Raw genomic sequence first — 27,982 nt, 5'->3', positions numbered from 1 at the left:
TCTGCATGGAGGAATGGGCCAAAATACCAGCAACAGTGTGTGAAAACCTTGTGAAGACTTACAGAAAACGTTTGACCTCTGTCATTGCCAACAAAGGGTATATAACAAAGTATTGAGATAAACTTTTTGTTATTGACCAAATACTTATTTTCCACCATAATTTCCAAATAAATTCATAAAAAATCCTACAATGTGATTTTCTGGATTTATTTTTCTCATTTTGTCTGTCATAGTTGAAGTGTACCTATGATGAAAATTACAGGCCTCTCTCATCTTTTTAAGTGGGAGAACTTGCACAATTGGTGGCTGACTAAATACTTTTTTGCCCCACTGTATGGGCAGTCCCGGGAACTGAAACCACGATCCTGGCATTGCAAGAGCCATGCTCTACCAACTGAGACACAGAGGAGCGCATGCTAACCCGTGACTGTGTCCTGTCAGGAAGGGGAACAGCATGCTAACCCGTGACTGTCCTGTCAGGAAGGGGAACAGCATGCTAACCCGTGACTGTGTCCTCCTGTCAGGAAGGGGAACAGCATGCTAACCTGTGACTGTGTCCTGTCAGGAAGGGGAACAGCATACTAACCCCTGACTGTGTCCTGTCAGGAAGGGGAACAGCATACTAACCCGTGACTGTGTCCTGTCAGGAAGGGGAACAGCATGCTAACCCGTGACTGTGTCCTCCTGTCAGGAAGGGGAACAGCATGCTAACCCGTGACTGTGTCCTGTCAGGAAGGGGAACAGCATGCTAACCTGTGACTGTGTCCTCCTGTCAGGCAGGGGAACAGCATACTAACCCGTGACTGTGTCCTACTGTCAGGAAGGGGAACAGCATGCTAACCCGTGACTGTGTCCTGTCAGGAAGGGGAACAGCATACTAACCCGTGACTGTGTCCTCCTGTCAGGCAGAGGAACAGCATACTAACCCGTGACTGTGTCCTGTCAGGAAGGGGAACAGCATACTAACCCGTGACTGTGTCCTCCTGTCAGGCAGGGGAACAGCATACTAACCTGTGACTGTGTCCTCCTGTCAGGAAGGGGAACAGCATACTAACCCGTGACTGTGTCCTCCTGTCAGGAAGGGGAACAGCATACTAACCCGTGACTGTGTCCTCCTGTCAGGAAGGGGAACAGCATGCTAACCCGTGACTGTGTCCTGTCAGGAAGGGGAACAGCATGCTAACCCGTGACTGTGTCCTGTCAGGCAGGGGAACAGCATACTAACCCGTGACTGTGTCCTGTCAGGAAGGGGAACAGCATACTAACCCGTGACTGTGTCCTCCTGTCAGGAAGGGGAACAGCATACTAACCCGTGACTGTGTCCTGTCAGGAAGGGGAACAGCATGCTAACCCGTGACTGTGTCCTCCTGTCAGGAAGGGGAACAGCATACTAACCCGTGACTGTGTCCTGTCAGGAAGGGGAACAGCATGCTAACCCGTGACTGTGTCCTCCTGTCAGGAAGGGGAACAGCATGCTAACCCGTGACTGTGTCCTCCTGTCAGGAAGGGGAACAGCATACTAACCCGTGACTGTGTCCTGTCAGGAAGGGGAACAGCATACTAACCCGTGACTGTGTCCTGTCAGGAAGGGGAACAGCATACTAACCCGTGACTGTGTCCTCCTGTCAGGCAGGGGAACAGCATGCTAACCCGTGACTGTGTCCTCCTGTCAGGAAGGGGAACAGCATGCTAACCCGTGACTGTGTCCTCCTGTCAGGCAGGGGAACAGCATACTAACCCGTGACTGTGTCCTGTCAGGAAGGGGAACAGCATACTAACCCGTGACTGTGTCCTCCTGTCAGGAAGGGGAACAGCATGCTAACCCGTGACTGTGTCCTCCTGTCAGGAAGGGGAACAGCATACTAACCCGTGACTGTGTCCTCCTGTCAGGCAGGGGAACAGCATACTAACCCGTGACTGTGTCCTCCTGTCAGGAAGGGGAACAGCATGCTAACCCGTGACTGTGTCCTCCTGTCAGGAAGGGGAACAGCATACTAACCCGTGACTGTGTCCTCCTGTCAGGCAGGGGAACAGCATACTAACCCGTGACTGTGTCCTCCTGTCAGGAAGGGGAACAGCATGCTAATCCGTGACTGTGTCCTCCTGTCAGGCAGGGGAACAGCATACTAACCCGTGACTGTGTCCTGTCAGGAAGGGGAACAGCATACTAACCCGTGACTGTGTCCTCCTGTCAGGAAGGGGAACAGCATACTAACCCGTGACTGTGTCCTCCTGTCAGGAAGGGGAACAGCATACTAACCCGTGACTGTGTCCTCCTGTCAGGAAGGGGAACAGCATACTAACCCGTGACTGTGTCCTCCTGTCAGGAAGGGGAACAGCATACTAACCCGTGACTGTGTCCTCCTGTCAGGAAGGGGAACAGCATACTAACCCGTGACTGTGTCCTCCTGTCAGGAAGGGGAACAGCATACTAACCCGTGACTGTGTCCTCCTGTCAGGAAGGGGAACAGCATACTAACCCGTGACTGTGTCCTCCTGTCAGGAAGGGGAACAGCATACTAGAGGTGGATGATGAGGGAGGTCGAATGTTCTTGAGGGTGTTGATCCACCTCACCATGCATGATTACCCTCCATTGGTGTCTGGGGCCCTCCAGCTGCTCTTCAAGCACTTCAGCCAGAGACAGGAGGTCCTGCACACTTTTAAACAGGTAAGGAGATCAATTCAAAATGATGAAATCACTGAAGGCAAACAAATAATAAACAAACAATAATGACCTGCACTCCAATATAAACTTGGTACAGTATCTGCAAGTACTCTATTGCCATCTCGTTCTTATACAGTATCTATATATTCTTGCTATCTTTGTTTCCTGGTCTCTCTGAAATTCTCTCCATGTTGTCCTCAGGTCCAGTTGCTGATCTCGGGGCAGGATGTTGATAACTACAAGCTGATAAAGAGTGACCTTGACCTTCTCCGCACCATGGTGGAGAAGTCTGAGCTCTGGGTGGACAAGAAGAGCGGCTCTGGAGGAGGGGAGGGGAAGAAAGACAAGAAGGACAAAAATGAAAATGTAGAGGTGAGGGCTTTAGATTGAAGAAACTCTATTATTACCAGTGTAGGGACTAACACCGTGCTAACAACACTTAGTGTAGGGACTAACACCGTGCTAACCCCACTTATTGTAGGGACTAACACCGTGCTAACAACACTTATTGTAGGGACTAACACCGTGCTAACAGCACTTATTGTAGGGACTAACACCGTGCTAACAACACTTAGTGTAGGGACTAACACCGTGCTAACAGCTCTTAGTGTAGGGACTAACACCGTGCTAACAGCACTTAGTGTAGGGACTAACACCGTGCTAACAGCACTTAGTGTAGGGACTAACACTGTGCTAACAGCACTTAGTGTAGGGACTAACACCGTGCTAACAGCACTTAGTGTAGGGACTAACACCGTGCTAACAGCACTTAGTGTAGGGACTAACACCGTGCTAACAGCACTTAGTGTAGGGACTAACACCGTGCTAACAACACTTAGTGTAGGGACTAACACTGTGCTAACAACACTTAGTGTAGGGACTAACACTGTGCTAACAACACTTAGTGTAGGGACTAACACTGTGCTAACAACACTTAGTGTAGGGACTAACACCGTGCTAACAACACTTAGTGTAGGGACTAACACCGTGCTAACAGCACTTAGTGTTGGGACTAACACCGTGCTAACAGCACTTAGTGTTGGGACTAACACCGTGCTAACAGCACTTAGTGTTGGGACTAACATCGTGCTAACAACACTTAGTGTAGGGACTAACATCGTGCTAACAACACTTAGTGTAGGGACTAACACCGTGCTAACAGCACTTAGTGTAGGGACTAACACCGTGCTAACAGCACTTAGTGTTGGGACTAACACCATGCTAACAACACTTAGTGTTGGGACTAACACCGTGCTAACAACACTTAGTGTAGGGACTAACACCGTGCTAACAGCACTTAGTGTTGGGACTAACACCGTGCTAACACTTAGTGTAGGGACTAACACCGTGCTAACAACACTTCTGATTTCCTTTTAGATGGACTTAGAGGATGTGACCCTGAAGAAAGAGCAGTCGGATAAGAGCAATGAGAACTACCAGAAAGTCAGAGAGGTGTGTATCTTTTCCATTGGAACTGTCACGTTGTCCTTCACCCAGGTTAGCATGTCCCCGTGGAGTAGTGTCACCCAGGTTAGCATGTTCCCGTGGAGTAGTGTCACCCAGGTTAGCATGTCCCGTAGTCCCCGTGGAGTAGTGTCACCCAGGTTAGCATGTCCCGTAGTCCCCGTGGAGTAGTGTCACCCAGGTTAGCATGTCCCCGTGTAGTAGTGTCACCCAGGTTAGCATGTCCCGTAGTCCCCGTGGAATAGTGTCACCCAGGTTAGCATGTCCCCGTGTAGTAGTGTCACCCAGGTTAGCATGTCCCGTAGTCCCCGTGGAATAGTGTCACCCAGGTTAGCATGTCCCGTAGTCCCCGTGGAGTAGTGTCACCCAGGTTAGCATGTCCCGTAGTCCCCGTGGAGTAGTGTCACCCAGGTTAGCATGTCCCGTAGTCCCCGTGGAGTAGTGGCACCCAGGTTAGCATGTCCCGTAGTCCCCGTGGAGTAGTGTCACCCAGGTTAGCATGTCCCGTAGTCCCCGTGGAGTAGTGTTACCCAGGTTAGCATGTCCCGTAGTCCCCGTGGAGTAGTGTTGGGCTGTATTTCTGAAGACATTCTGTTTCCTCCAGATCATGGAGCGTCTGAATAAGATGTGCAGCACGGGGGTGTGGAAGAAGCAGCAGAGACTCCTGAAGAACATGGGAGCCCACAAAGTGATGCTGGACCTGCTGCAGGTGTCATACGATCAGGTGGGGGATGTACGTGAACGGTGCCCCCACACTGACAACCAAACACATAGTCCAATACTAACATATCTACTAAAACATCCCGGTGTTGTTAGTTAAAGCCACCCTAAATAACATGACTTCTGTCTCTCTCTCTCTCACACTTTCCTGGGTTTCAGCATGACACCAAGATGCAAGGGATCATCAGGTGCACTCACCTGTTCCTGCAGAAGTTCTGCATGGGGAACCTGGAGAACCAGGTGCTGCTTCATAAGAACCTCAGCCTCTTCCTGAACCCAGGAGTGAGTGAATTCACACACCATGTTGTTTTCTACTTCAATCCATCCTATTCTCATCAGACGTAATAATGAACCATCTCTCCCCCTTTCCCTCTCTCCCTTTCTCTCTTCCCCTCTCTCTCTCCCTTCCCCTCTCTCTTTTTTCCCATCTCTCCCTCTCTATCCCTTCCCTCTCTCCCTTCTCATCCTCTTGCTCTCTCTCTCCCTTTCCCCTTTCTCTCTGTCCCTTTCCCCTCTCTCTCTTTCTCTCGGTCCCTTCCCCTCTCTCTTCCTTCCTTCCTCTCTCTCTCCCTTCCCCTCTCTCACTTTCTCACTCGCTCTCTCCCCCTTTCTCCCTCGCTCTCTCTCTCCCTTACCCTCTCTCCTCCTCTCTCTCGCTCTCTCCCCCTTCCCCCCCCTCTCTCCCTCCCTCCAGCTCATGGAGGCAGAGACAGTGCAGCACATCTTCAGTAATAACTACCAGCTGTGTACAGAGATCAGTGAGAACGTGCTGCAGCACTTCGTCCACTGCCTGGCCACTCACGGACGCCACGTCCAGTACCTCAACTTCCTGCACACCATCATCAAGGCCGAGGGGAAGTATGTGAAGAAGTGTCAGGACATGATCATGACTGAGGTAAGGGACCTTCCCCCACAACCCATTGTTAACCCTGACGTTTTAATTGGTATGGAATCAACCCATTGCTAACCCTGACTTTTTAATTGGTATGGAATCAACCCATTGTTAACCATGACTTTTTAATTGGTATGGAATCAACCCATTGCTAACCCTGACTTTTTAATTGGTATGGAATCAACCCATTGTTAACCATGACTTTTTAATTGGTATGGAATCAACCCATTGTTAACCCTGACTTTTTAATTGGTATGGAATCAACCCATTGTTAACCCTGACTTTTTAATTGGTATGGAATCAACCCATTGTTAACCCTGACTTTTTAATTGGTATGGAATCAACCCATTGTTATCCCTGACTTTTTAATTGGTATGGAATCAACCCATTGTTATCCCTGACTTTTTAATTGGTATGGAATCAACCCATTGTTAACCCTGACTTTTTAATTGGTATGGAATCAACCCATTGTTATCCCTGACTTTTTAATTGGTATGGAATCAACCCATTGTTAACCCTGACTTTTTAATTGGTATGGAATCAACCCATTGTTAACCCTGACTTTTTAATTGGTATGGAATCAACCCATTGTTAACCCTGACTTTTTAATTGGTATGGAATCAACCCATTGTTAACCCTGACTTTTTAATTGGTATGGAATCAACCCATTGCTAACCCTGACTTTTTAATTGGTATGGAATCAACCTGTAAAAGTTGTAAATAATGCAGAAGTTTTTTCCATGTTTATCTTGTCTAGTCTGTTTTACAATCCAAAGTTTGTCTGAAACGCTGCTAAAATAACAGATGAACCACATCCAGCCACATCAATCACATCGATAATGATGTAATTGTTCCTCTCACACGGTGTGGTTGTCTCCCCTCTAGTTAACCAACGCCGGTGAGGATGTGGTGGTGTTTTATAATGACAAGGCGTCATTTGCCACCATGCTGGAGCTGATGGCAGAGTCCAGGGAGGGGGTTCAGGAGCACAGCCCCCTGCGCTACCACATCTCTCTGGTGGAGCTGCTATCGGCCTGCGCTGAGGGCAAGAACGTTTACACAGAGATCAAATGTACCTCGCTGCTGCCCCTAGAGGACGTGGTGAGAGTGGTCACACACGAGGACTGTATCACAGAGGTATGTCTCAAATGGAACAGGCATATAATTAATTAGTTAGTACCCTACATTATCCTCATTTAGAAAAAAACACAGCAGCATGCAATGATCTGCGGACATACACCTGCAAAGGTAATGTTAACATTATCATTACAAAATGTAAAGACGGCTGACCCAGCTGTGTGTGTGTGTGTGTGTGTGTGTGTGTGTGTGTGTGTGTGTGTGTGTGTGTGTGTGTGTGTGTGTGTGTGTGTGTGTGTGTGTGTGTGTGTGTGTGTGTGTGTGTGTGTGTGTGTGTGTGTGTGTGTGTGTGTGTGTGTGTGTTCCTCAGGTGAAGATTGCCTATGTGAACTTTGTGAATCACTGCTACGTAGATACAGAGGTAGAGATGAAGGAGATTTACACCAGCAATCACATCTGGAAACTGTTTGAGGACTTCATCGTGGACATGGCCAGGGTAAGTCTCACTCCCCAATCAATGGGACCACTCTCACCCACAAGTCTCATCCCTCTCTGTGTTTTGCGTAATCATATGACATAGCAAGATTGTATCCTGTATTTTAAGCCTTTCCAGAAATGAGAATTACATCAAACATGAAAGCGATTGTATGAGGATGGTGCTGGACCATCTGACATAAAAAGATAAGGGGACAGTTAATTAAGTTAAAGTTAAAGTTATATAAAAGGTTAAATAAATAAAAGGTCAAAATGCAGGCATGTCACATGATTGCGCGAAACAGAGGGCCCTAGCAGGGTCATACTGCCTGACCTGACCCGTGAGTCTTTGGGTAAAGTGACCCCGGCCTTTCATCTATAGTTCTTGTCCTCTCTAATCTCTCTAGGTGTGTAACAAGAGAGAGAAGCGTCTGACTGACCCTATCCTGGAGAAGTACATCATCAACGTGGTGTTTGACACCATCAATGCCTTCTTCAGCTCCCCCTTCTCTGAAAACAGCACCTCTCTACAGGTCAGCTCACTGCTGCTGCCTACTCAGAGGCTTTGTCATGATATAACGTTTACTGTAGAGCCTGTGTATTGTCTTTGTATTGTCTTACAGTATTTGTGTAGTCATGATGTGTAATGAATTCTCATCGTGTGATTCTGATATCCTCTGTGCCTTTAACCAGACTCACCACACCACAGTAACACAGCTGCTCCAGTCTAGCATGCGTCTGCTGGACTGTCCCTGGCTGCAGCAGCAACACAGAGGCCTGGTGGAGACCTGCATCCGTACCCTGGCTATGACAGGTGAGACGGACCTACTGCAGGGCCCAGAGGTGGGCTACATTCAGGGGCATACAGGGCCCAGAGGTGGGCTACATTCAGGGGCATACAGGGCCCAGAGGTGGGATACAGTCAGAGGCATACAGGGCCCAGAGGTGGGATACAGTCAGGGGCATACAGGGCCCAGAGGTGGGCTACATTCAGGGGCATACAGGGCCCAGAGGTGGGATACAGTCAGGGGCATACAGGGCCCAGAGGTGGGCTACAGTCAGGGGCATACAGGGCCCAGAGGTGGGCTACAGTCAGGGGCATACAGGGCCCAGAGGTGGGCTACAGTCAGGGGCATACAGGGCCCAGAGGTGGGCTACAGTCAGGGGCATACAGGGCCCAGAGGTGGGCTACAGTCAGGGGCATACAGGGCCCAGAGGTGGGCTACAGTCAGGGGCATACAGGGCCCAGAGGTGGGCTACAGTCAGAGGCATACAGGGCCCAGAGGTGGGCTACAGTCAGAGGCATACAGGGCCCAGAGGTGGGCTACAGTCAGGGGCATACAAGGCCCAGAGGTGGGATACAGTCAGGGGCATACAGGGCCCAGAGGTGGGATACAGTCAGGGGCATACAGGGCCCAGAGGTGGGATACAGTCAGGGGCATACAGGGCCCAGAGGTGGGCTACATTCAGGGGCATACAGGGCCTAGACACACAAGGTCAAATTAAGTCGGGGGCGGCAGGCAGCCTAGTGGTTAGAGCGTTGGACTAGTAACCGAAAGGTTGCAAGATCGAATCCCCGAGCTGACAAGGTAAAAATATGTCGTTCTGCCCCTGAACAAGGCAGTTAACTCACTGTTCATAGGCCGTCATTGTAAATAAGAATTTGTTCTTAACTGACTTGCCTAGTGAAATAAAGGTTTGTAAATATAACTTAAGATTGTTCTACATTGTGCGAGTACCTTTTGAACTCAATGATGACTTTCTCCAATCTTATGTGTACAGCAAAGAACCGCTCCATCTCCCTGCCTCTGGACCTGGAGTCTCAGATCACCACCATGCTGAGCAGCAGTTCCCTCAACTCTCTGTCCCGCTCCAACCCCAACTACAAGAGTTCCAGCCGCTCCAGCCGCCCCTCCGCCCCCAACAACCCCTGGGACTACAAGAACATCATTGAGAAGCTGCAGGTTGGACCCATAATCCACCCTGCTCCCATTCCCCTCCTGTATCCATCATTTTATTCAGCCATAGCCACAACAGAAAGAGCAATGGGAAAATTCCTTGGCCTCCGTCTCTCTGGTTTGTTCACTGTTGTTGAGGGTTTGGTGTTTGACCAGTGGGGTGAAAACCCTGTCCCTTCTCTCTGTTTGTTCACTGTTGTTGAGGGTTTGGTGTTTGACCAGTGGGGTGAAAACCCTGTCCCTTCTCTCTGTTTGTTCACTGTTCTTGAGGGTTTGGTGTTTGACCAGTGGGGTGAAAACCCTGCCCCTTCTCTCTGTTTGTTCACTGTTCTTGAGGGTTTGGTGTTTGACCAGCGTGGTTAAAACCCTGTCCCTTCTCTCTGTTTGTTCACTGTTCTTGAGGGTTTGGTGTTTGTTTGACCAGCGTGGTTATAACCCTGTCCCTTCTCTCTGTTTGTTCACTGTTCTTGAGGGTTTGGTGTTTGTTTAACCAGCGTGGTTATAACCCTGTCCCTTCTCTCTGTTTGTTCACTGTTGTTGAGGGTTTGGTGTTTGTTTAACCAGCGTGGTTATAACCCTGTCCCTTCTCTCTGGTTTGTTCACTGTTCTTGAGGGTTTGGTGTTTGTTTAACCAGCGTGGTTATAACCCTGTCCCTTCTCTCTGTTTGTTCACTGTTGTTGAGGGTTTGGTGTTTGTTTAACCAGCGTGGTTATAACCCTGTCCCTTCTCTCTGTTTGTTCACTGTTCTTGAGGGTTTGGTGTTTGACCAGCGTGGTTATAACCCTGTCTCTTCTCTCTGTTTGTTCACTGTTCTTGAGGGTTTGGTGTTTGTTTGACCAGCGTGGTTAAAACCCTGTCCCTTCTCTCTGTTTGCCTGTGATGTAAACATTGTTCCTCTACACTGATGTTATCTTTTATCGTATTGTGTGTTGTGATATTTTAATGCAATTTTTTAAATAAAGCTAGATTTGATTCATGTTCAGGACATCATCGGGACTCTAGAGCAGCGTCTGAAGCCGCTGTTGAACGCAGAGCTGTCTGTTCTGGTGGATGTCCTGCAGCAGCCCGAACTCCTCTTCCTGGAGGGAACGGATGCACGACAACGCTGCGAATCAGGAGGCTTCATCTCAAAGTAAGCCACGGGACTGACCTTCTGAGGTGGGGAGGGTGTATTTATTTACCAACGCAGTGGTATTTACCGATCCAAATCTTTCCAAATGCTAAGTTAAAGAGCATTCCAATGAATCGTTTTAGTTCAATAGAGTGGAGCAAGTCTTGGTAAGGGTTGGCAGAGGTCTAACACTGTCACTGTGTACCTGTGGCCCAGACTGATTCAGCACACTAAAGCCCTGATGAACTCTGACGAGAAGCTCTGTATCAAGGTTCTGAGGATTCTGCAGGAGATGCTCATACGTACACTGGACTTTGATGAGAAGGTAAAGACTTAATGACCAGTCAGTATAGGTCTGGTAGATTGACCAATAGAATATCTGAGTGCATTTTAATAAAGGTTTTATGAAGGTGTGTATTGAGGTACTATTTGGGTAAGAAACTAACCATGTTTTTGTGTGACTGAATTTCTCATCAATAAGGGGATTGCACTGAGGAAGGTGCTGCTCCAGAACTACCTGTTCACCAGCAAGAAGAACAACAAGGCAGAGCTGGTTGAACTTGGAGCAACAGGTTTGTTTATATTAGGCTTAGAACAAGATTATTACTGCCGGTTCCTATTTACAGTGTGTTAATGTGCATGTCTATACTGATTGTGTTCCTATTTACAGTGTGTTAATGTGTATGTTTATACTGATTGTGTTTGTATTTACAGTGTGTTAATGTGCATGTCTATACTGATTGTGTTCCTATTTACAGTGTGTTAATGTGCATGTCTATACTGATTGTGTTCCTATTTACAGTGTGTTAATGTGCATGTCTATACTGATTGTGTTTGTATTTACAGTGTGTTAATGTGTATGTCTATACTGATTGTGTTCCTATTTACAGTGTGTTAATGTGTATGTCTATACTGATTGTGTTCCTATTTATACTGTGTTAATGTGTATGTTTATACTGATTGTGTTCCTATTTATACTGTGTTAATGTGTATGTTTATACTGATTGTGTTCCTATTTATACTGTGTTAATGTGCATGTCTATACTGATTGTGTTTGTATTTATACTGTGTTCCTATGTCCAGTGTGTTAATGAGTTAATGTGCATGTGTAGGTGCTGAGCAGGAAAGGGACTGGGTGGCTGTAGCTGCTGTTCAGTGTCATCTGGACAGGGAGGGTGGGACAAAGCTCTTCACTGACCTCATCATGAGTACCAAGAACAACAAGATTTTCCAGGAGAGCATCCAGATGGCCATATGTCTGCTGGAGGGGGGCAACACAGAGATACAGGTAAGCAACACAGATATACAAGTAGGCTATATATAACACAGGAGAGCACCCAGCTCGCCATAGGTCTGCTGGAGGGGGGCAACACAGAGATACAGGTAGGCTATAACACAGGAGAGCATCCAGCTGGCATTAGGTTTACAACATAGAGATACAGGTAGGCTATAACACAGGAGAGCATCCAGCTGGCATTAGGTCTACTGGAGGGGGACAACACAGAGATACAGGTAGGCTATAACACAGGAGAGCACCCAGCTGGCATTAGGTCTACTGGAGGGGGACAACACAGAGATACAGGTAGGCTATAACACAGGAGAGCATCCAGCTGGCCATATGTCTACTGGAGGGGGACAACACAGAGATACAGGTAGGCTATAACACAGGAGAGCATCCAGCTGGCCATATGTCTGCTGGAGGGGGACAACACAGAGATACAGGTAGGCTAAAACACAGGAGAGCATCCAGCTGGCCATATGTCTGCTGGAGGGGGACAACACAGAGATACAGGTAGGCTAAAACAAAGGAGAGCATCCAGCTGGCCATATGTCTACTGGAGGGGGACAACACACTGATCCTTTTAGTGGATTTTCTTCAGAACTCCTTCTACAAGCTGATGATGGGGGACAACAAGTCAGAGAAATTCTTCAAGGTCCTCCACGACCGGATGATAAACGCCCAGATGGACATCAAGGCCAACGTATCAGTCAGTGTGGGAGAGATGACTAACAAAGACCTCCAGACTGGTGAGAGGGACACTACTCTGATCTCAGATAGTCAAATGCAGGTTTCGACTGTCGTGGTTATGAAATAATGATTGTAATTCACAGAAAAAACTATGATTGTGCGTCAATGACTACGTATTATACGTAAGTCTATATGGTATGGGTATATTGTTGGTGTTTTTAAACTAACATTTCACTTTGTTCATGGTTCCCTCCCTGGTATGTCTCCTGCCAGGCTCTGGTGGGTCGGTTCTACCTGGCGCCGTTGTCCCGGCCTCTGAGTCTGATCAGCAGGAGACAGAGATGGGCCCTGCAGTTATCATCATGAAACCCATCCTACGCTTCCTCCAGCTGCTCTGTGAGAACCACAACCAGAACCTACAGGTGGGTGAGAGGCAGAACAAGCACCACTGATTCAGCTGAAACAGCTACTACCGCTACTACTACTACTGCTTCTACTGCTACCACTACTGTTACTGCTACCACTACTGCTTCTACTACTACTACTACTGCTACCACTACTGTTACTGCTACCACTACTGCTTCTACTACTGCTACTACTACTACTACTACTGTTACCGCTTCTACCACCACTACCACTTCTGCTACTACTACTACTACTACTACTACTACTACTACTACTGTTACCGCTTCTACCACCACTACCACTACTACTACTACTGCTGTTACTGCTACTACTACGACTGTTACTACTACTACTACTGCTACTGCTGTTACTGCTGCTGCTACTACTACTACTACTACTACTGCTTCTACCACCACTACCACTGCTTCTACTGCTGCTGCTACTACTACTACTACTATTACTGTTACTACTACTACTACTGCTACTACTACGACTGTTACTACTACTGCTGCTACTACTACTACTACTATTACTGTTACTACTACTACTACTGCTACTACTACTACTGCTACTACTGTTACTATGACTGCTACTACTGCTACTACTATTACTGCTACTACTGTTACTATGACTGCTACTACTACTACTACTATTACTGTTACTACTACTACTACTGCTACTACTACTATTACTGTTACTACTACTACTACTGCTACTACTACTACTGCTACTACTGTTACTATGACTGCTACTACTACTACTACTATTACTGTTACTACTACTACTACTGCTACTACTACGACTGCTACTACTACGACTGCTACTACTGTTACTACTACTACTACTACTGCTACTACTACTACGACTGTTACTACTGCTACTACTATGACTGCTACTACTACTACTACTGTTACTACTGCTACTACTATGACTGCTACTACTACTACTACTGTTACTACTGCTACTACTATGACTGCTACTACTACTACTACTGCTACTACTACTACTGCTACTACTGCTACTACTACTGCTACTACTACTACTACTACGACTGTTACTACTACTGCTACTACTACTACAACTACGACTACAACTGTTACTGCTGCTACTGCTGCTACTACTGCTACTACTACGACTGTTACTACTACTGCTACTACTACTACGACTACGACTACGACTACAACTGTTACTGCTGCTACTGCTGCTACTACTGCTACTACTACGACTGTTACTACTACTGCTACTACTACTACTACTACTACTACTACTACTACTACGACTGTACTGCTACTGCTGCTAATACTACTACTACTGCTGCTGCTGATACTACTGCTACTATTACTGATATTACTACTGTTACTACTACTACTGTTACTACTACTACTGATACTGCTACCACTGGTACTGCTACTACTACTGTTACTACTGCTACTGCTACTACTACTACTGTTACTGCTACTACTAATACTACTAATGATACTGCTACTACTATTACTACTACTACTGCTACTGTTACTGGTACTGCTACTACTGCTACTACTACTACTACTACTGGTACTGCTACTACTACTACTACTGCTACTACTGGTACTGCTACTACTACTACTACTACTAGTACTACTACTACTGCTACTACTACTACTGCTACTACTACTACTGCTGCTACTACTACTGCTACTACTGGTACTGCTACTACTACTACTACTACTACTGCTACAATTTACTCTCTGCTGAGGTCTAAACAGTCATTCGTCATTATACAAAACTCACCCATGAGGTAGCTATGGGTGATGATGCTGAAAATGGTCTGTTTAACCTAGCGACCCAACATGACTGACTGACCATCCTTCCCTTTCCCTCCCAGAACTTCCTGCGCTGCCAGAACAACAAGACCAACTACAACCTGGTGTGTGAGACGCTGCAGTTTCTGGACGTCATGTGTGGCAGCACCACAGGAGGCCTGGGCCTGCTGGGCCTCTACATCAACGAGAGCAACGTGGTCCTCATCACCCAGACCCTGGAGACGCTCACAGAGTACTGCCAGGGCCCCTGCCACGAGAACCAGGTCAGATAATCGCACACAGTTCGACAGAATAGTTTTTTTCTTCAGACAGATACTTTGATAATACTGCCAGAAATGAGGTTTATTAAACGTTCTGTGAGGTTGAAGACATAACACAGATACTTTGTTATGTTGTGATAATAACTGTCTGTTTCTGTAGACCTGTATAGTGACCCATGAGTCCAACGGCATCGACATCATCACAGCCCTCATACTGAATGACATCAGTCCTCTGTGTTGTTACCGCATGGAGATGGTGCTGCAGCTCAAGGTTCACTTCCTGTTGTTCTACTTTATAAATATAGATCTCTGTGTCCTAACTCCTCTCTGTGTCGTACCTCTGAAATGACATGGTCAGTGACGGTATTGTTTCTCCTGTTTCCAGGACAACGCCTCCAAGCTGCTGCTGGCTCTGATGGAGAGTCGCCATGACAACGAGAATGCAGAGAGGATACTGTTTAACCTCCGACCTCGGGAACTGGTCAGAGCAAAGACCCATCTCTATTTCTTCTTCTCCCTCTATTCTTTCTCCTCATTCTTCTTCATAACTAACCTCTAAAACGGCCACACACAGGACGGTGCAGAATAGTACAGTAGACTTCAGCCGACATCAATATTCTACTCTGCCCCCAGGTAGAGGTGATAAAGAAAGCCTACCAGCAGGAGAGTGAGTGTGAAGTTGGAGAGGTGTCACCTCAAGAGGTCGGCCACAACATTTACATCCTGGCACTTCAGGTAATGCTCCTCTTCAGATTAATGAAGTATATTTATGCACTCCTTTAATAACGTAATAAGTTAATGTTAGAGAATAATGATTTCACCTGTTATGCTTATGATTGTGGGCCATGTTTTGGTCAGCTGGCGAGGCACAATAAGATCCTGCTCAATCTGCTGAAACCTGCAAAGAGGACCGAAGCGGGAGAGGAGGGTATATCCTCTATGGTCAGTGTTTCTCGCTCTCATTTCATCACTTTTGTCTATTCATTCTTTGTAGCCTTTCTAACGTGCGTTTATTTTAAAGTCAGTTCGTTTGTAAAAGGCAAGCTTCAGTAAAACTGGTTTTCTTATTAATTTGAGGAAGTTGTCCTGTGAACGGCCTCCCTTCACATTACCTCTACGTCTGTGCTACAGCTGCTCGCATCAATGGTAGCAGACTCACTGCAAACTTTGTTTAACAACTGATTTTAATATAGTAATAAGACAATTAGCAGACGTGAGCATTTATCCAAAGTGAACATAATTATTATTATTTATTTTTTTACATATGAGTGGGACCGGGAATCAAACCTACTATCCTGGCGTTGCAAGCACCATGCCGTCAAATGGGGATATTTGCATATCCGTGCTTCGTTTATATGCCGGGAAATGGTTTAACATAAAGCATGACTTGGAAGTAGTAGCTGTGGATCTAGAATGTAAACACAAGCTGAATGGGGAAAGCCAGGATGTTTTGATTCACTAATGAAGCTCTCTGATGTTGTTAGTCCTACTTCAGTCTCCTTTTCAGATCATTTATCAACTGGTTTAGTTTAGTTGAATTTATTTGCACCAAAGAAAACAAGTGATGGACAAAACAGATAAAAATAAATAAATTAAACTGTGTACAGGTTGGAAACCCGAGGGCTTATGAAATCAACACTACAACAAAAAATAGGGGGTTCAGCTGTACTCTGGTGGGGGGGGGTCCAGCTGTACTCTGGTGGGGGTGGGGGGGTTCAGCTGTACTGGGGGGGGGGGGGGTCAGCTGTACTCTGGGGGGGGGGGGGGGGGGGGGTTCAGCTGTACTCTGGTGGGGGTGGGGGGGTTCAGCTGTACTCTGGGGGGGGGGGGTTCAGCTGTACTCTGGTGGGGGTGTTCAGCTGTACTGTGGGGGGGGGTTCAGCTGTACTCTGGTGGGGGGGGGAGTTCACCTGTACTCTGGTGGGGGGGGGGGGTTCAGCTGTACTCTGGTGGGGGGGCGGTTCAGCTGTACTCTGGTGGGGGGGGGGTTCAGCTGTCCTGGGGGGGGGGGGGGGGGGGGGGGGGGGGTTGTGGAAGGTGCTCAAACTATATATTTTTTTACCGTTAAGTGTGTGTACATTACTGTATACATGGGATACTGTTTTTCAACAGGAAAAGTTCTGTTGACTTCCTGTAGCTGAACCTCTGTTTCTTCTGTTGACTTCCTGTAGCTGAACCTGAACAACAGACCTCTCTCTCAGATGTTGAAATCTACGGTGCCGGTGGAGATCGAGGAGCAGGACCCACTGGAGTTCTATGACCAGCACACTTCACAGATAGAGGTCTCCACAGCCACACTTCTCCCCCCAATTCACCCCGTACTACAGTAGTCAAGCTTGCTCATTGTGAATAGTCTGAAGTTCACTTGAACTGAAGTGCCGACTGCAAAAGACCACTGTCCTAACTTGTTGTCCCTGTCCGTCTGTCTTCCGGTCAGATTGTGCGTGAGGACCGCAGCATGGAGCAGATCGTGTTCCCCATTCATCCCATCTGTGAGTTCCTGATGGAGGAGTCCAAGTTCCGTGTGTTCAACACCACGGAGCAGGACGAGCAGGGCAGCAAGGTCACACACTTCTTCCAACAGGCCTCCTTCCTCCACAACGAGATGGAGTGGCAGAAGAAGCTCCGCAGTAAGCAAAAACAATTCAAGGAACTAACACTCGCACCTGTCTTTTCCTAGTAGGACTGACTTTGCTGATAACTACTTACTGAGGCCAAAATCTACTTACTGTGATATGTGGTTGTCCCAACTAGCTATCTTAAGATGAATACACTAACTGTCGCTCTGGATAAAAGTGTCTAAATTATAAAAATATAAGCTTGGCTCTTCTGATCCCCCTGTCCATGTTCTACTGGCTTTAATCTCTCTCTCTCTCGCTCGCTTTCTCTCGCTCGCTCGCTCTCTCTCTCGCTCGCTTTCTCTCTCGCTCGCTTTCTCTCTCGCTCGCTTTCTCTCTCTTTCTCTCTCTTTCTCTCTCTCTCGGATGCTGTGTGGTGATAAAAGACTGAAGGGTGTTTGTGTTTCAGGTATGCCGGTGCTGTTTTGGTTCTCTCGCAGGATGAGCACTTGGGGTAGCATCTCCTTTAACCTGGCGGTCTTCATCAACCTCATCATCGCGTTCTTCTACCCCTACGACTCAGGCCAAGGTGAGGCTCTGCTTGTGTGTGTCAGTGGAGGCTGTTGAGGAGAGGACGGCTCATAATAATGTCTGGAAGGGAATGATACCAAACACATGAAAACCATGTTTTATAACAATGGCTGGTATGGAGTGGGATGAGCCGCCCTCCCCTCAGCAGCCTCCACTGGTGTGGGTGTGTTCCCAGAATCCTTATCCTGTGTACTTATTGAAGACAAAGAAACGAAATGTTTCATGTTGTGATTGCTGTCCCCCTAGGTGCGATAGACGACTCGATGCTGTCCATGCTGTTCTGGGGGTTCCTGGGTCTGTCTGTCATGGGAATGTTCTCCCAGGGTCACGGCCTCAGGCCCTTCACCGTGGCCCTTATACTGCGCTCCATCTACTGCTTTGGCATCGGCCCCACTCTCATCCTACTGGGCACCCTCAATGTAAGCCTCACTTGAGTCAATTCCAACTGGGAGACTAAGTGAAACATTTATGTGGAGGTTAGGATTGGCCTCATAGACCAGAGCCGGTTCTGTTAAACGTATTGATTAAATATGCTGAATATCAATGACAACATGGTGATCCAATGATCTGTTCATCTGTTCCTCTCCACAGCTGATAAATAAGATAGTGTTTGTGGTGAGCTTTGTGGGCAACAACGGGACATTTATCATGGGCTACCGTGCGATGGTGATGGACGTGGAGTTCCTGTATCACCTGGCCTACGTTCTGACCAGCACCCTGGGCCTCTGTGTCCATGAGCTGTTCTACAGCTTCCTGGTGGGTGACCCTTATGACTCACAACATTATGTTGATAATATTACTGGCAATAAGTACCAATCACCTGGCAAGACATCATTCAGCGTACACGCACACATCTACATACACACAAAGACCCTAGGATTTGTTTTTGCTCTTTTTGTTGTGTGTGTGTGTGTGTGTGTGTGTGTGTGTGTGTAGCTGTTTGATCTGATCTACCGAGAGGAGACGCTGTTCAACGTGATAAAGAGTGTGACCCGGAATGGGCGCTCCATCCTGCTCACTGCCCTGCTGGCCATCATCCTGGTCTATCTGTTCTCCATCGTGGGCTTCCTCTGCCTCAAGAATGACTTCATCATGGAGGTGGACCCACTGCCTCAGATAACCTCAGGTACTGGACCACGAGACTCAGACAGACCGTGCCGCAGACACCTGACTTACTGGACCATCACCAACTCAATTGCCTTGTGGTTAGAGTGTCCGCCCTGATATTGGGAGTTCAACCCTCGGCCGAGTCATACCAAAGACTGCAGGAAATGGGACCCTGATGCACCTCTGCTTGGCACTCAGCATTAAGGAGATAGACTGGGGATAAGGCCCTGCAATAGACTAGCGTTCTGTTCAGACCTGGGTTTGTTATTTAAATACTTTGTGTATTTTAGTATTTTCAAATACACATCCCAAAACAAGTACTTTTATTTGAGTATTTGAATGCTTATTTTTAAAACCAAATAGTCAACCAAATTGTATTTCAAAGTACACTACACATACATACACCCCTTCCAATTAGTGGACTCGTCTATTTCAGCCACAACCGTTGCTGACAGGTGTATACAATCGAGAACACAGCCATGCAATCTCCATAGACAAACACTGGCAGTATAATGGCCTTACTGAAGAGCTCCGTGATTTTCAATGTGGCACCGTCATAGGATGCCACCTTTCCAACAAGTCAGTTCATCAAATTTCTGCCCTGCTAGAGCTGCCCTGTGCTGTTATTGTGAAGTGGAAAAGTCTAGGAGCAACAACAGCTCGAAGTGGTAGGCCACAGAAGCTCACAGAACAGGATCGCCAAGTGCTGTATCATGTAAAAACATCTGTCCTCGGTTGTAACACTCATTACTGAGTTACAAACTGCCTCTGGAAGCAACAGCAGCACAATAACTGTTTGTTGGGAGCTTCATGAAATGGGTTTCCATGGCCGAGCAGCCGCACACAAGCCTAAGATCACCATGCGCAATGCCAAGCGTCGGCTGGAGTGGTGTAAACCTCGCCACCATTGGACTCTGTAACAGTGGAAACTTGTTCTCTGGAGTGCTGAATCACGCTTCACCATCTGGCAGTCCGATGGATGAGTCTGGGTTTGGTGGATGCCAGTAGAACACTACCTTCCCGAATGCATAGTGCCAACAGTAAAGTTTGGTGGAGGAGGAATAATAGTCTGGGGCTGTAGGGGATAGGCCCTTTCCTGTTTCAGCATGACAATGTCCCTGTGCACAAAGCGAGGTCCATAAAGAAATGGTTTGTCGAGATCGGTGCCGAAGAACTTGACTGGCCTGCACAGAGCCCTGACCTCAACCCCATCGAACACCTTTGGGATGAATTGAAACGCCTAACATCACTAATGCTCTTGTGGCTGAATGGAAGCAAGACCCCACGTCAATGTTCCAACATCTAGTGGAAAGCCTTCCCAGGAGAGTGGAGGCTGTTATAGCAGCAAAGGGGAACCAACTCCATATTAATGCTCATGATTTTGGAATAAGATGTTCGATGAGCACATGTCCACATACTTTTGGTCATGTAGTGTACTTTCAAATACCTGGATTAAATCCATGGGAGTGTATTTATGTCAGTGTATTTGAGTCGTTCCAATATTCAACTACTTGTTTTTTCCAAATAAAGGTTCTTAATACTTGTATTGAAAAGTAATTGGGGTGTACTTGTACATCAAGCTACCTCATGCTACAGGAACCGGATATAGGCTCCTGCTCATATGATACGTTATGGCACGCCAAGGCTTGTGCAAGGCTAATTACCTTACTGGACCATCAGACAGGTAGCCTTTACTAGCAGTCAGCGTATGGACGGTACAATAAGACATGATAAAAAGCAAACGTATGGTCATTGGTCAGTGTATGGCAGGGCTCTACAGGCCTGTTCCTGGAGAGCTACGGTCCCGTAGGTTTTCGCTCCAACCCTGTTCCTGGAGAGCTACGGTCCTGTAGGTTTTCGTTCCAACCCTGTTCCTGGAGAGCTACGGTCCTGTAGGTTTTCGCTCCAACCCTGTTCCTGGAGAGCTACGGTCCTGTAGGTTTTCGTTCCAACCCTGTTCCTGGAGAGCTACGGTCCTGTAGGTTTTCGTTCCAACCCTGTTCCTGGAGAGCTACGGTCCTGTAGGTTTTCGCTCCAACCCTAATCTAGCGCACCTGATTCTAATAATTAGCTGGTTGATAAGCTGAATCAGGTTATTTACAAAAACAAAAAAAGTACTTTATGTTCAGTGTATGGTATACTATAGGGTTGGGATTTAATTTGGGATCATCTTCTGCAGGGCGACATGGCAATGAGGAAGCATCCCAAGACTTCCTGAACACCTGCAGTAGAGATGGAGTCAGCTGCACTGCCAAGGCAGGACTCCCTGCTGAACCTGAGGGTTAGTCTCTATTTATTGTCTCTACTTAGTAAGTAATCTATTGCTCCTTTAATTGTTAAGTCACCCTCATCGTATGACGGGTTTGGATAGGAAATACATGTTAAATAATATAAAACACATTTTGGATGGATGATTTGTAGAATGTGCTTTAAAAAGTCTGGTGTGAGCGGTACATAGCTAAACAATTTTACGGTTTAGCAGAGGAGAACAATTCGGAGCGGGCCTGTGACACTCTGCTCATGTGCATTGTCACTGTGCTGAACCACGGCTTGAGGAACGGTGGAGGGGTGGGAGACGTGCTACGCAGGCCCTCCAAAAATGTACGAACGAAGACCCACCACACACATTAACCTACTTACAATCCATTTAGTACACAATCAGTATCACTTCATGTCAAAGAGTACAAAATGTTCCACAAGCCAACATTCATATTTACATTTGAACAATTTACGTCATTGCGTACCTTGCAGGAGCCAATGTTCCCAGCCCGCGTCATCTACGACCTCCTCTTCTACTTCATTGTCATCATCATCGTACTCAACTTGATCTTTGGTGTCATTATCGACACCTTCGCTGACTTGCGTAGTGAGAAACAGAAGAAAGAGGAGGTCCTCAAAACCACCTGCTTCATCTGTGGTGAGACCAATAGATTTTTGAAAGGAACAAAAAAAAAAAAATTGTGTGATTATGAGCTCATGTTATGCAATCTAAACATTCAACCTGAAACTCCCTGCAGGTCTGGAGAGGGACAAGTTTGACAATAAAACGGTGTCTTTTGAGGAACACATAAAGTTGGAACATAACATCTGGAACTACCTGTATTTCATCGTACTTGTTCGCGAGAAGAACAGGACTGACTACACTGGGCCAGAGAGTTATGTGGCCCTCATGATAAAGGTACAGTAATAGCTGGTTGAGTTCTATTTTAATTGGAAACACAACCACCTCTAGAATAACTCTCACTGAAACCAGTTTACAACATATCCTTATTATAAGTAGCATTGGATACCTTTGTCTTTGGGTTCATCTGTTGCTAGGGAAGAGCACTGCCACTGATTCTACATGTCCTCCCCCCATCTGTCTCAGAGTAAGAACCTGGACTGGTTCCCCCGCATGCAGGCCATGTCCCTTGTGGTGACGGATGGAGACGGTGACCAGAACGAGATGAGGAACCTGCAGGACAGACTGACGTCCACTATGAACGCGGTCAGCCAACTCGCAGGACAGCTAACAGAGCTCAAAGAGCAGGTATAACACACAGGCCTAGATTCAATCCGTATTGCAGAAGATCCACTCTATAGTGCGATTGAAATTTAAATGCAATGTTCTCGTGTTCGCGAAGCCTTCATTTACGGTTAAACGCTGCATGTCAGCTCAATCGGAAATGACCTTTTTAAATTTCAAATCGCACGATGTCACAGTACGGATAGAATCTAGCCCTTAGTCTCTTGTCAGAGACATTGAGGAGCTGGCCAGCTCCAGAACAATATACAGTGCACTTATTCACATCTCTTATCCAGGGAAAATAGCATACTATAATAATAGGAAACCTATGATGCTGATCTATTTTGGAGAAAAAATTGTAGAAATAGTACAATTTGGTGAACTGATGTCCTCATGATATAGGCTAGTGTTTCCAGGAGGATTGGCCTGGCTGACATACTGTTTCCTGTGTAGATGACAGATCAGAGGAAGAGGCGGCAGAGGATGGGCTTTGTGGATGTCCAGTCAGGAGGAGGAGCTGGTGCTGCTAGCATGTCCCCCAGTGTTGCTGGAGTAAACCATCAGATGTCCAACAAAACATGATTGATGTCGTCTTACTGTGCCACCACGCTTTGCCAAAGACTATCCAAGATCAGCCAACGCTCTGTGATGGAATCATCAATCACATGTTAAACATGTTTTTAGTTGTGACTGATGCTGACAGGACTGAGTTACTGAGGTTGGGATCTTTGTAAATCCACTCCATTTGTTTCTCCTTAAAGGGCTTCAACGCTTCCAGTAATGTCTGAAGAAAGAAGAACATTATCAATCTCTGTTCTTGGTCCATGTATGTTAATGTAATCAGAGCAATTGATTAATGGCATTGCACTGTTGCAAACACACCTCAGATGACAACATTGGAAAGTGATACTACGGCAAAGCAGGAAGCAACACGTCCATCCATTATATCAGAAATATAGTAACAATTTACAGATTACTACAGTAGGTCCATGACTAGCACCAAATGTTTGTCTGAAGCATGCAGAGATTTGGTCTACTTGTCAATGTCTCCATTGTATTGGCCCCTCTTAGAGAAATGGAAACTTGAATGTTATCTTCTGAAAGCACATCAGTAAAATGTATTTGATTTTAACTGTGTTTTTACTTCTATACAACATGCCAGTAATAGTATGCAATTTCTTCCAAATGGAAAAAGTAAAAGCCTTCACTACATTTTTAGGATAGATTTATTCAACGAAATACATTCCAATAATGTTAATACATAGACAAAGGACATAACTGAGGAAGTACTCTGAAAACAGGATTTAGTTAAGTATACAGAGTTAAGGCTAGAGTTCACAATATAAAAAAGGCACTTTGAAATGCATTGTTGCAAGTGCTTAGTATTTCATTTAGGCTAAAAATCATTTTTACATTCGTTTGGAATTGTCACTCAAGCAATTAAAGTACGACAACTACAGCCTATTCCTTCACAGAGTAGGAAGGTACCTTTTTTGCACTTAATCACAGGGTTACTGTGCTCTAATACAGGACCTATTTCAGTTAGTGTGGCAAAAATACACCGTTACATCATACCTCTAGTCTAAAACATTCTCACACACACACTTCCAGCGGTGAATTCAGATTTGGATCCCTCCCTATGCCCTCTCACTCCCCCTTATGGCATATGAAGGGGACCAAATCTGAGAATTGGAACTCAACGTAGACTAGCATGCTTTCCCCTCATGTAAGTCTATACTGACAGTGACTAAAATCTAAAAGTACAGAGGCTGCATACTCGTGAAGCATTTCAATAAAACACATTCTCTGAATAATCTGGGCTATTAACAATTCCCTAAGGTTGATTAAAATTCCTTGACAGATTTAACAGGTAGGAGTGCTTTGTCGAGAGCTCAGATATCTATTGTTTTCCCTTAATTCTTTACTGTGTAAACAAGCAAATAATACCCACGTAACAGGTAGAAAATGTGCCTTTGAAAATCCCTGTTCCCTTATCAAAATGAACTGTGATCCTTTTATCCTAAAAGTGATTCGTCCACTCACATCAAGATTCTGAATGGCATAATTCAAAGAAAAAGGTTTTAAAAGCAGCAGTACTTGAAATATTGACCTGGAAAAATACAATGTTTAATAAAAAATATTAGTATTTGCTACAAAGCAGCTGTATCATAAATATAATGATTGAAATAACTTTAGTGTTTTCAATTTACAAGGTAAAGCTAAGTGATTACATAGAACTATAGAGACATTCTATACAATGTGATTGTTTTCTGCTTATTGTGTATGACTTGGTCAGTTGAATGTCTAACAGTCCAGATTCCTGTAGAAAATACATGTCAAAAGAGACCAAATACCTCATTACTAGGCTAGGCTACATGAAGTGCATTCCTCATAACTAACTGAGTACCATTATCTTCGGGTTAAGTGGTGTCGTCCCGTTTGACCTTGGCCTTAGTGTTTCCCTCACTCTCCACCAGGTTTTCCTTCATCAGGTACTCCTTCAGGCTGGGCTGGTTCCCTACATCAGCCCCAGAGTCCTGGATCTCCTGTAGCAGCACCTCCCACCGCCGCTTATCCTTGGAGATCTTCCACGACAATCTGACGTTGGTCTGGAGGAGAGGGATGAGCAGTGGGTGAAAGAGGTGCTGCTGCAGGGCCTCCGGTGAGGGGGCCAGGTCCCTCAGGGCTCGGTCACAGTGCTCCTGGGCCTCCCCCAGCTGCTCCAGCTCCTGGAAGCAGGTCACCAGGGCCAGCAGGGTGAAGAGCCAGTGGGTGCGCTGCTGGTGGTGAGGCTGCTGCATCCCCTGCTGCTCACAGCCTAGCTTCTCCTGGAGCCTCAGGCCGTTGAGCAGAGGGCCTAGGCCCTCCTGGTAACGGCCCACGCGCATCAGCATCTGGCCAGCCTGCAGGTCACCCAGGTAGAAAAACTCCAGAAAGGTGGGCGAGCGCCGCAGCTCAGCCAGCGAGTGCATGTGGGTCAGGTACTGCTCAAACGCCCGGCTCCGCTTGGCGATGGTCTCTGCCACAAAGTTCTTACGCAGCCTCTTGCGGGGGAAACAGACACGCTCCATGTGGTCCCCGTGACGACGGCGAAGGCGGCTGTGCAGACGCTCGAAGTCGGTGTATCGCCGGGTGATGACGGCGGGGGTTTTGTCAAACATCCCAGACTGGATCACATGGATGGTGTAGAGCTGAGAAGAGGGAGAGATGTCACACACAGGCTTAGCCAGGGACTAGACTTTCATCTCTGCTGTGTCACACTTACCACATACTTGGAGGAGCTCTCTGGCACCACACTGGCATCAGTCACTTCAAACACCAGCTTCTCAGGCACAGTGCAGCTCCGTAAGCTCCTCCAGCTCTCCTGCAGCTGACATGTGAGCAGGGATGAGACTCCAGGAGACAGGCCCACTGGGCTGGTGTCTGAGGAACAATGAGAGACATCAGCTCAGACTGCCCTAAAACCGCTCATCTAAAAACTGAGAAAGATCAGACTGAAAAACCTTCAGTGAAATTTGCAGTTTCAAGAAAACAGGATACCGTGGAATGAATGCTATTGTTATTCTGGTAAGACTGTTTCAGTTGACTGTGCCTAATAGTACATCATTGTCCATACACAATCACAGTTGTGGATACTCAGCAGCACCTCATATTCTACTGCTTTCGTTCCTGCACCTCAGAATATTAGCTCAAAAAGGATTGCAAAGTTCCTGCAACTAAATATAAAACAGTACCAGCACTGAAATGAGTATTGGCACCTATTTTAGTTGCTGCTAAGGTCTACATTACCTGTGCTGCTGAATCCATCCTCTACGGACTCTCCAAGGAAGTCTGAATCACTGTCTGGTCCTGAGGCCTCACCTGGGTCTTCTGATTCCATGGCGCTCTCCCCATCGAAGCAGAGTGTTCCCCCAAGCCGCTCTGAGAGACACTCTGTGTCATCTAACTCAGAACTCTCTGGGAAGCTGTCCTCTTGTACATCAATTGGCTCACTAGCGACTACTTCTCCTTCTTTGAACAGTGTCCGTCGCAGTCTGTCCAATAGCTTAGAAGCCATCCCATCAGACCACTAGGAAATAGTTTGACATTTCATTTGATTTCAGAGAGTATGCTTTAGTGTACAACCTACAAGAAATCCATGTCGGTGTAAGTCATCTTATAATAGTAAATATCAATCATTATTTCGTATGGTAACAACTCAGATCAACTACGTTAGGTGACTAACGTTACACCCCCAGCTAGAACGTTTGAATGGAAACGTTGTAGTTTATGAATAACGGAAATCCTGAAACCAGACACTTCGAGTAGGGGTCTTAAAAGACAATAGCTACTTTTGTATCTAACGTAACTAGTTAGCGGTTCTTTGAATATTGCGTTTGCCTGATTGTTTAAACAATAAAACATGCATGTGTGCAAGATGGTTAACCAAGGCAAGAGCTCCAACGTGCAAATGTATGTAGAAGGGAAAGAAAACCTCGCTAGTTACGAATGCAAAATAGATTGGCTAGCTCGCAAGACTACCTAAAGAGGATTACCTAACTTTACCCACTTTTAAAATGTCAACGTCAGTGGGGCACGTCCCAAGGATCCCGATTGCAACTACCATCTAACTAATAGGTAGCGAAGCTAGCAAATAATACAAATAGATAACGTTAGCTAGCTAGCAAGTCAAATCGGCTTATTTAACTAATTAACTTGTTAACGTAGCTATAGCAACGAATCAGCATGCTACTGTAGCTAGGAAAAACTATTTAGCTAGCTAATTACTTAGTTACTTGAATTTATTTAGCTAGCTAAAAAGTAGCTATAGCTAACGGAGTTGTAACTCTTACTCACTGTTATGATGGATCCGTAAAGCACCCAGCCTTATTTCATCAGCATTATGCCGCTTCGGTCTCTCTCCCAAACTTATTTAGGACAGTCTGTCCGACCTCTTTACCACTGGATACGGCCCTGAATTTCTTCTTCTTCGGGATTGTGTTGGCGGATCGCATCCAATTGAAGGTAGATTCACCGCCACCTACTGTACTGAAGTGTGAGGCCATTCACGACCTACCTACATTTATTTGAATTGGGGAAATTAAAAATTACCTTGCCAACTATTAGCCCTCTCTCTAAAAAAAATTACTAAATATATATACATATATATAATAAAACAAAACGTTTTATAATAATAAAATACCACTCCATTCCACCCTATCAATCACATTTATTTATAAAGCACTTTTTGCATTTCATTATTTTTCTCTATTTAACTAGGCAAGTCAGTTAAGAACAAATTCTTAATTACAATGACGGCCTACACTGGGCAAACCCAGACGACGCTGGGCCAATTGTGTGCCACCCTATGGGAGGGCCCAATTGTAATACAGCCTGGATTCGAACCAGGGTGTCTGTAGTGATGCCTCTAGCACTGAGATGC

The 27,982-nt window shown here is 46.2% G+C and overlaps 2 protein-coding genes across 2 annotated transcripts in view; one reads left to right on the top strand and one right to left on the bottom strand.

Moving 5' to 3' along the window:
* The window catches only part of LOC120060794 (inositol 1,4,5-trisphosphate receptor type 3-like), a 56,819-nt gene extending 33,127 nt beyond the window's left edge, over positions 1 to 23,692 (top strand). Inside the window, exons 25-58 of the mRNA XM_039010216.1 lie at positions 2,504 to 2,669; positions 2,868 to 3,044; positions 4,044 to 4,118; positions 4,735 to 4,854; positions 5,010 to 5,132; positions 5,545 to 5,745; positions 6,628 to 6,879; positions 7,190 to 7,315; positions 7,701 to 7,826; positions 7,987 to 8,107; positions 9,076 to 9,257; positions 10,236 to 10,384; positions 10,580 to 10,688; positions 10,845 to 10,935; positions 11,476 to 11,651; positions 12,244 to 12,391; positions 12,606 to 12,754; positions 14,602 to 14,802; positions 14,960 to 15,070; positions 15,185 to 15,280; positions 15,433 to 15,534; positions 15,658 to 15,741; positions 16,971 to 17,081; positions 17,237 to 17,429; positions 17,827 to 17,946; positions 18,195 to 18,367; positions 18,540 to 18,704; positions 18,885 to 19,074; positions 21,265 to 21,336; positions 21,538 to 21,656; positions 21,807 to 21,972; positions 22,073 to 22,233; positions 22,423 to 22,584; positions 23,014 to 23,692. Of these exons, the coding sequence (XP_038866144.1) occupies positions 2,504 to 2,669; positions 2,868 to 3,044; positions 4,044 to 4,118; positions 4,735 to 4,854; positions 5,010 to 5,132; positions 5,545 to 5,745; positions 6,628 to 6,879; positions 7,190 to 7,315; positions 7,701 to 7,826; positions 7,987 to 8,107; positions 9,076 to 9,257; positions 10,236 to 10,384; positions 10,580 to 10,688; positions 10,845 to 10,935; positions 11,476 to 11,651; positions 12,244 to 12,391; positions 12,606 to 12,754; positions 14,602 to 14,802; positions 14,960 to 15,070; positions 15,185 to 15,280; positions 15,433 to 15,534; positions 15,658 to 15,741; positions 16,971 to 17,081; positions 17,237 to 17,429; positions 17,827 to 17,946; positions 18,195 to 18,367; positions 18,540 to 18,704; positions 18,885 to 19,074; positions 21,265 to 21,336; positions 21,538 to 21,656; positions 21,807 to 21,972; positions 22,073 to 22,233; positions 22,423 to 22,584; positions 23,014 to 23,142 (4,846 nt within the window). The 3' untranslated portion in view covers positions 23,143 to 23,692. The remainder of the gene's footprint in view (positions 1 to 2,503; positions 2,670 to 2,867; positions 3,045 to 4,043; positions 4,119 to 4,734; positions 4,855 to 5,009; positions 5,133 to 5,544; positions 5,746 to 6,627; positions 6,880 to 7,189; positions 7,316 to 7,700; positions 7,827 to 7,986; positions 8,108 to 9,075; positions 9,258 to 10,235; positions 10,385 to 10,579; positions 10,689 to 10,844; positions 10,936 to 11,475; positions 11,652 to 12,243; positions 12,392 to 12,605; positions 12,755 to 14,601; positions 14,803 to 14,959; positions 15,071 to 15,184; positions 15,281 to 15,432; positions 15,535 to 15,657; positions 15,742 to 16,970; positions 17,082 to 17,236; positions 17,430 to 17,826; positions 17,947 to 18,194; positions 18,368 to 18,539; positions 18,705 to 18,884; positions 19,075 to 21,264; positions 21,337 to 21,537; positions 21,657 to 21,806; positions 21,973 to 22,072; positions 22,234 to 22,422; positions 22,585 to 23,013) is intronic.
* A 973-nt stretch (positions 23,693 to 24,665) lies between these two features.
* Positions 24,666 to 27,512, bottom strand: LOC120061467 (sorting nexin-21-like). Its single transcript, XM_039011297.1, has 4 exons — positions 27,397 to 27,512; positions 26,350 to 26,629; positions 25,826 to 25,983; positions 24,666 to 25,751 (listed from the first exon to the last, which is right to left on the bottom strand). Exons 2-4 carry the CDS (start codon positions 26,615 to 26,617, stop codon positions 24,981 to 24,983), a joined length of 1,197 nt encoding a protein of 398 aa, XP_038867225.1. The 5' UTR covers positions 26,618 to 26,629; positions 27,397 to 27,512; the 3' UTR covers positions 24,666 to 24,980.
* Positions 27,513 to 27,982: the final 470 nt, after the last annotated feature.

Source organism: Salvelinus namaycush, chromosome 16 (genome assembly GCF_016432855.1).
Source record: "Salvelinus namaycush isolate Seneca chromosome 16, SaNama_1.0, whole genome shotgun sequence".
Taxonomy (NCBI): Eukaryota; Metazoa; Chordata; class Actinopteri; order Salmoniformes; family Salmonidae; genus Salvelinus; species Salvelinus namaycush.
Note: the sequence above shows the minus strand (reverse complement) of the source record. Positions and strands in the feature narration are given on the sequence as shown.

Bases quoted from the DNA above. Each gene is read 5' to 3' on its own strand.
- LOC120061467 (XM_039011297.1), bottom strand. From the start codon at position 26,617: ATGGCTTCTAAGCTATTGGACAGACTGCGACGGACACTGTTCAAAGAA. The intron at 25,984-26,349 runs GTAATGTAGACC...ATTGTTCCTCAG, and splicing joins GGATGGATTCAGCAGCACAG to ACACCAGCCCAGTGGGCCTG. The intron at 25,752-25,825 runs GTAAGTGTGACA...CCCTCTTCTCAG, and splicing joins AGAGCTCCTCCAAGTATGTG to CTCTACACCATCCATGTGAT.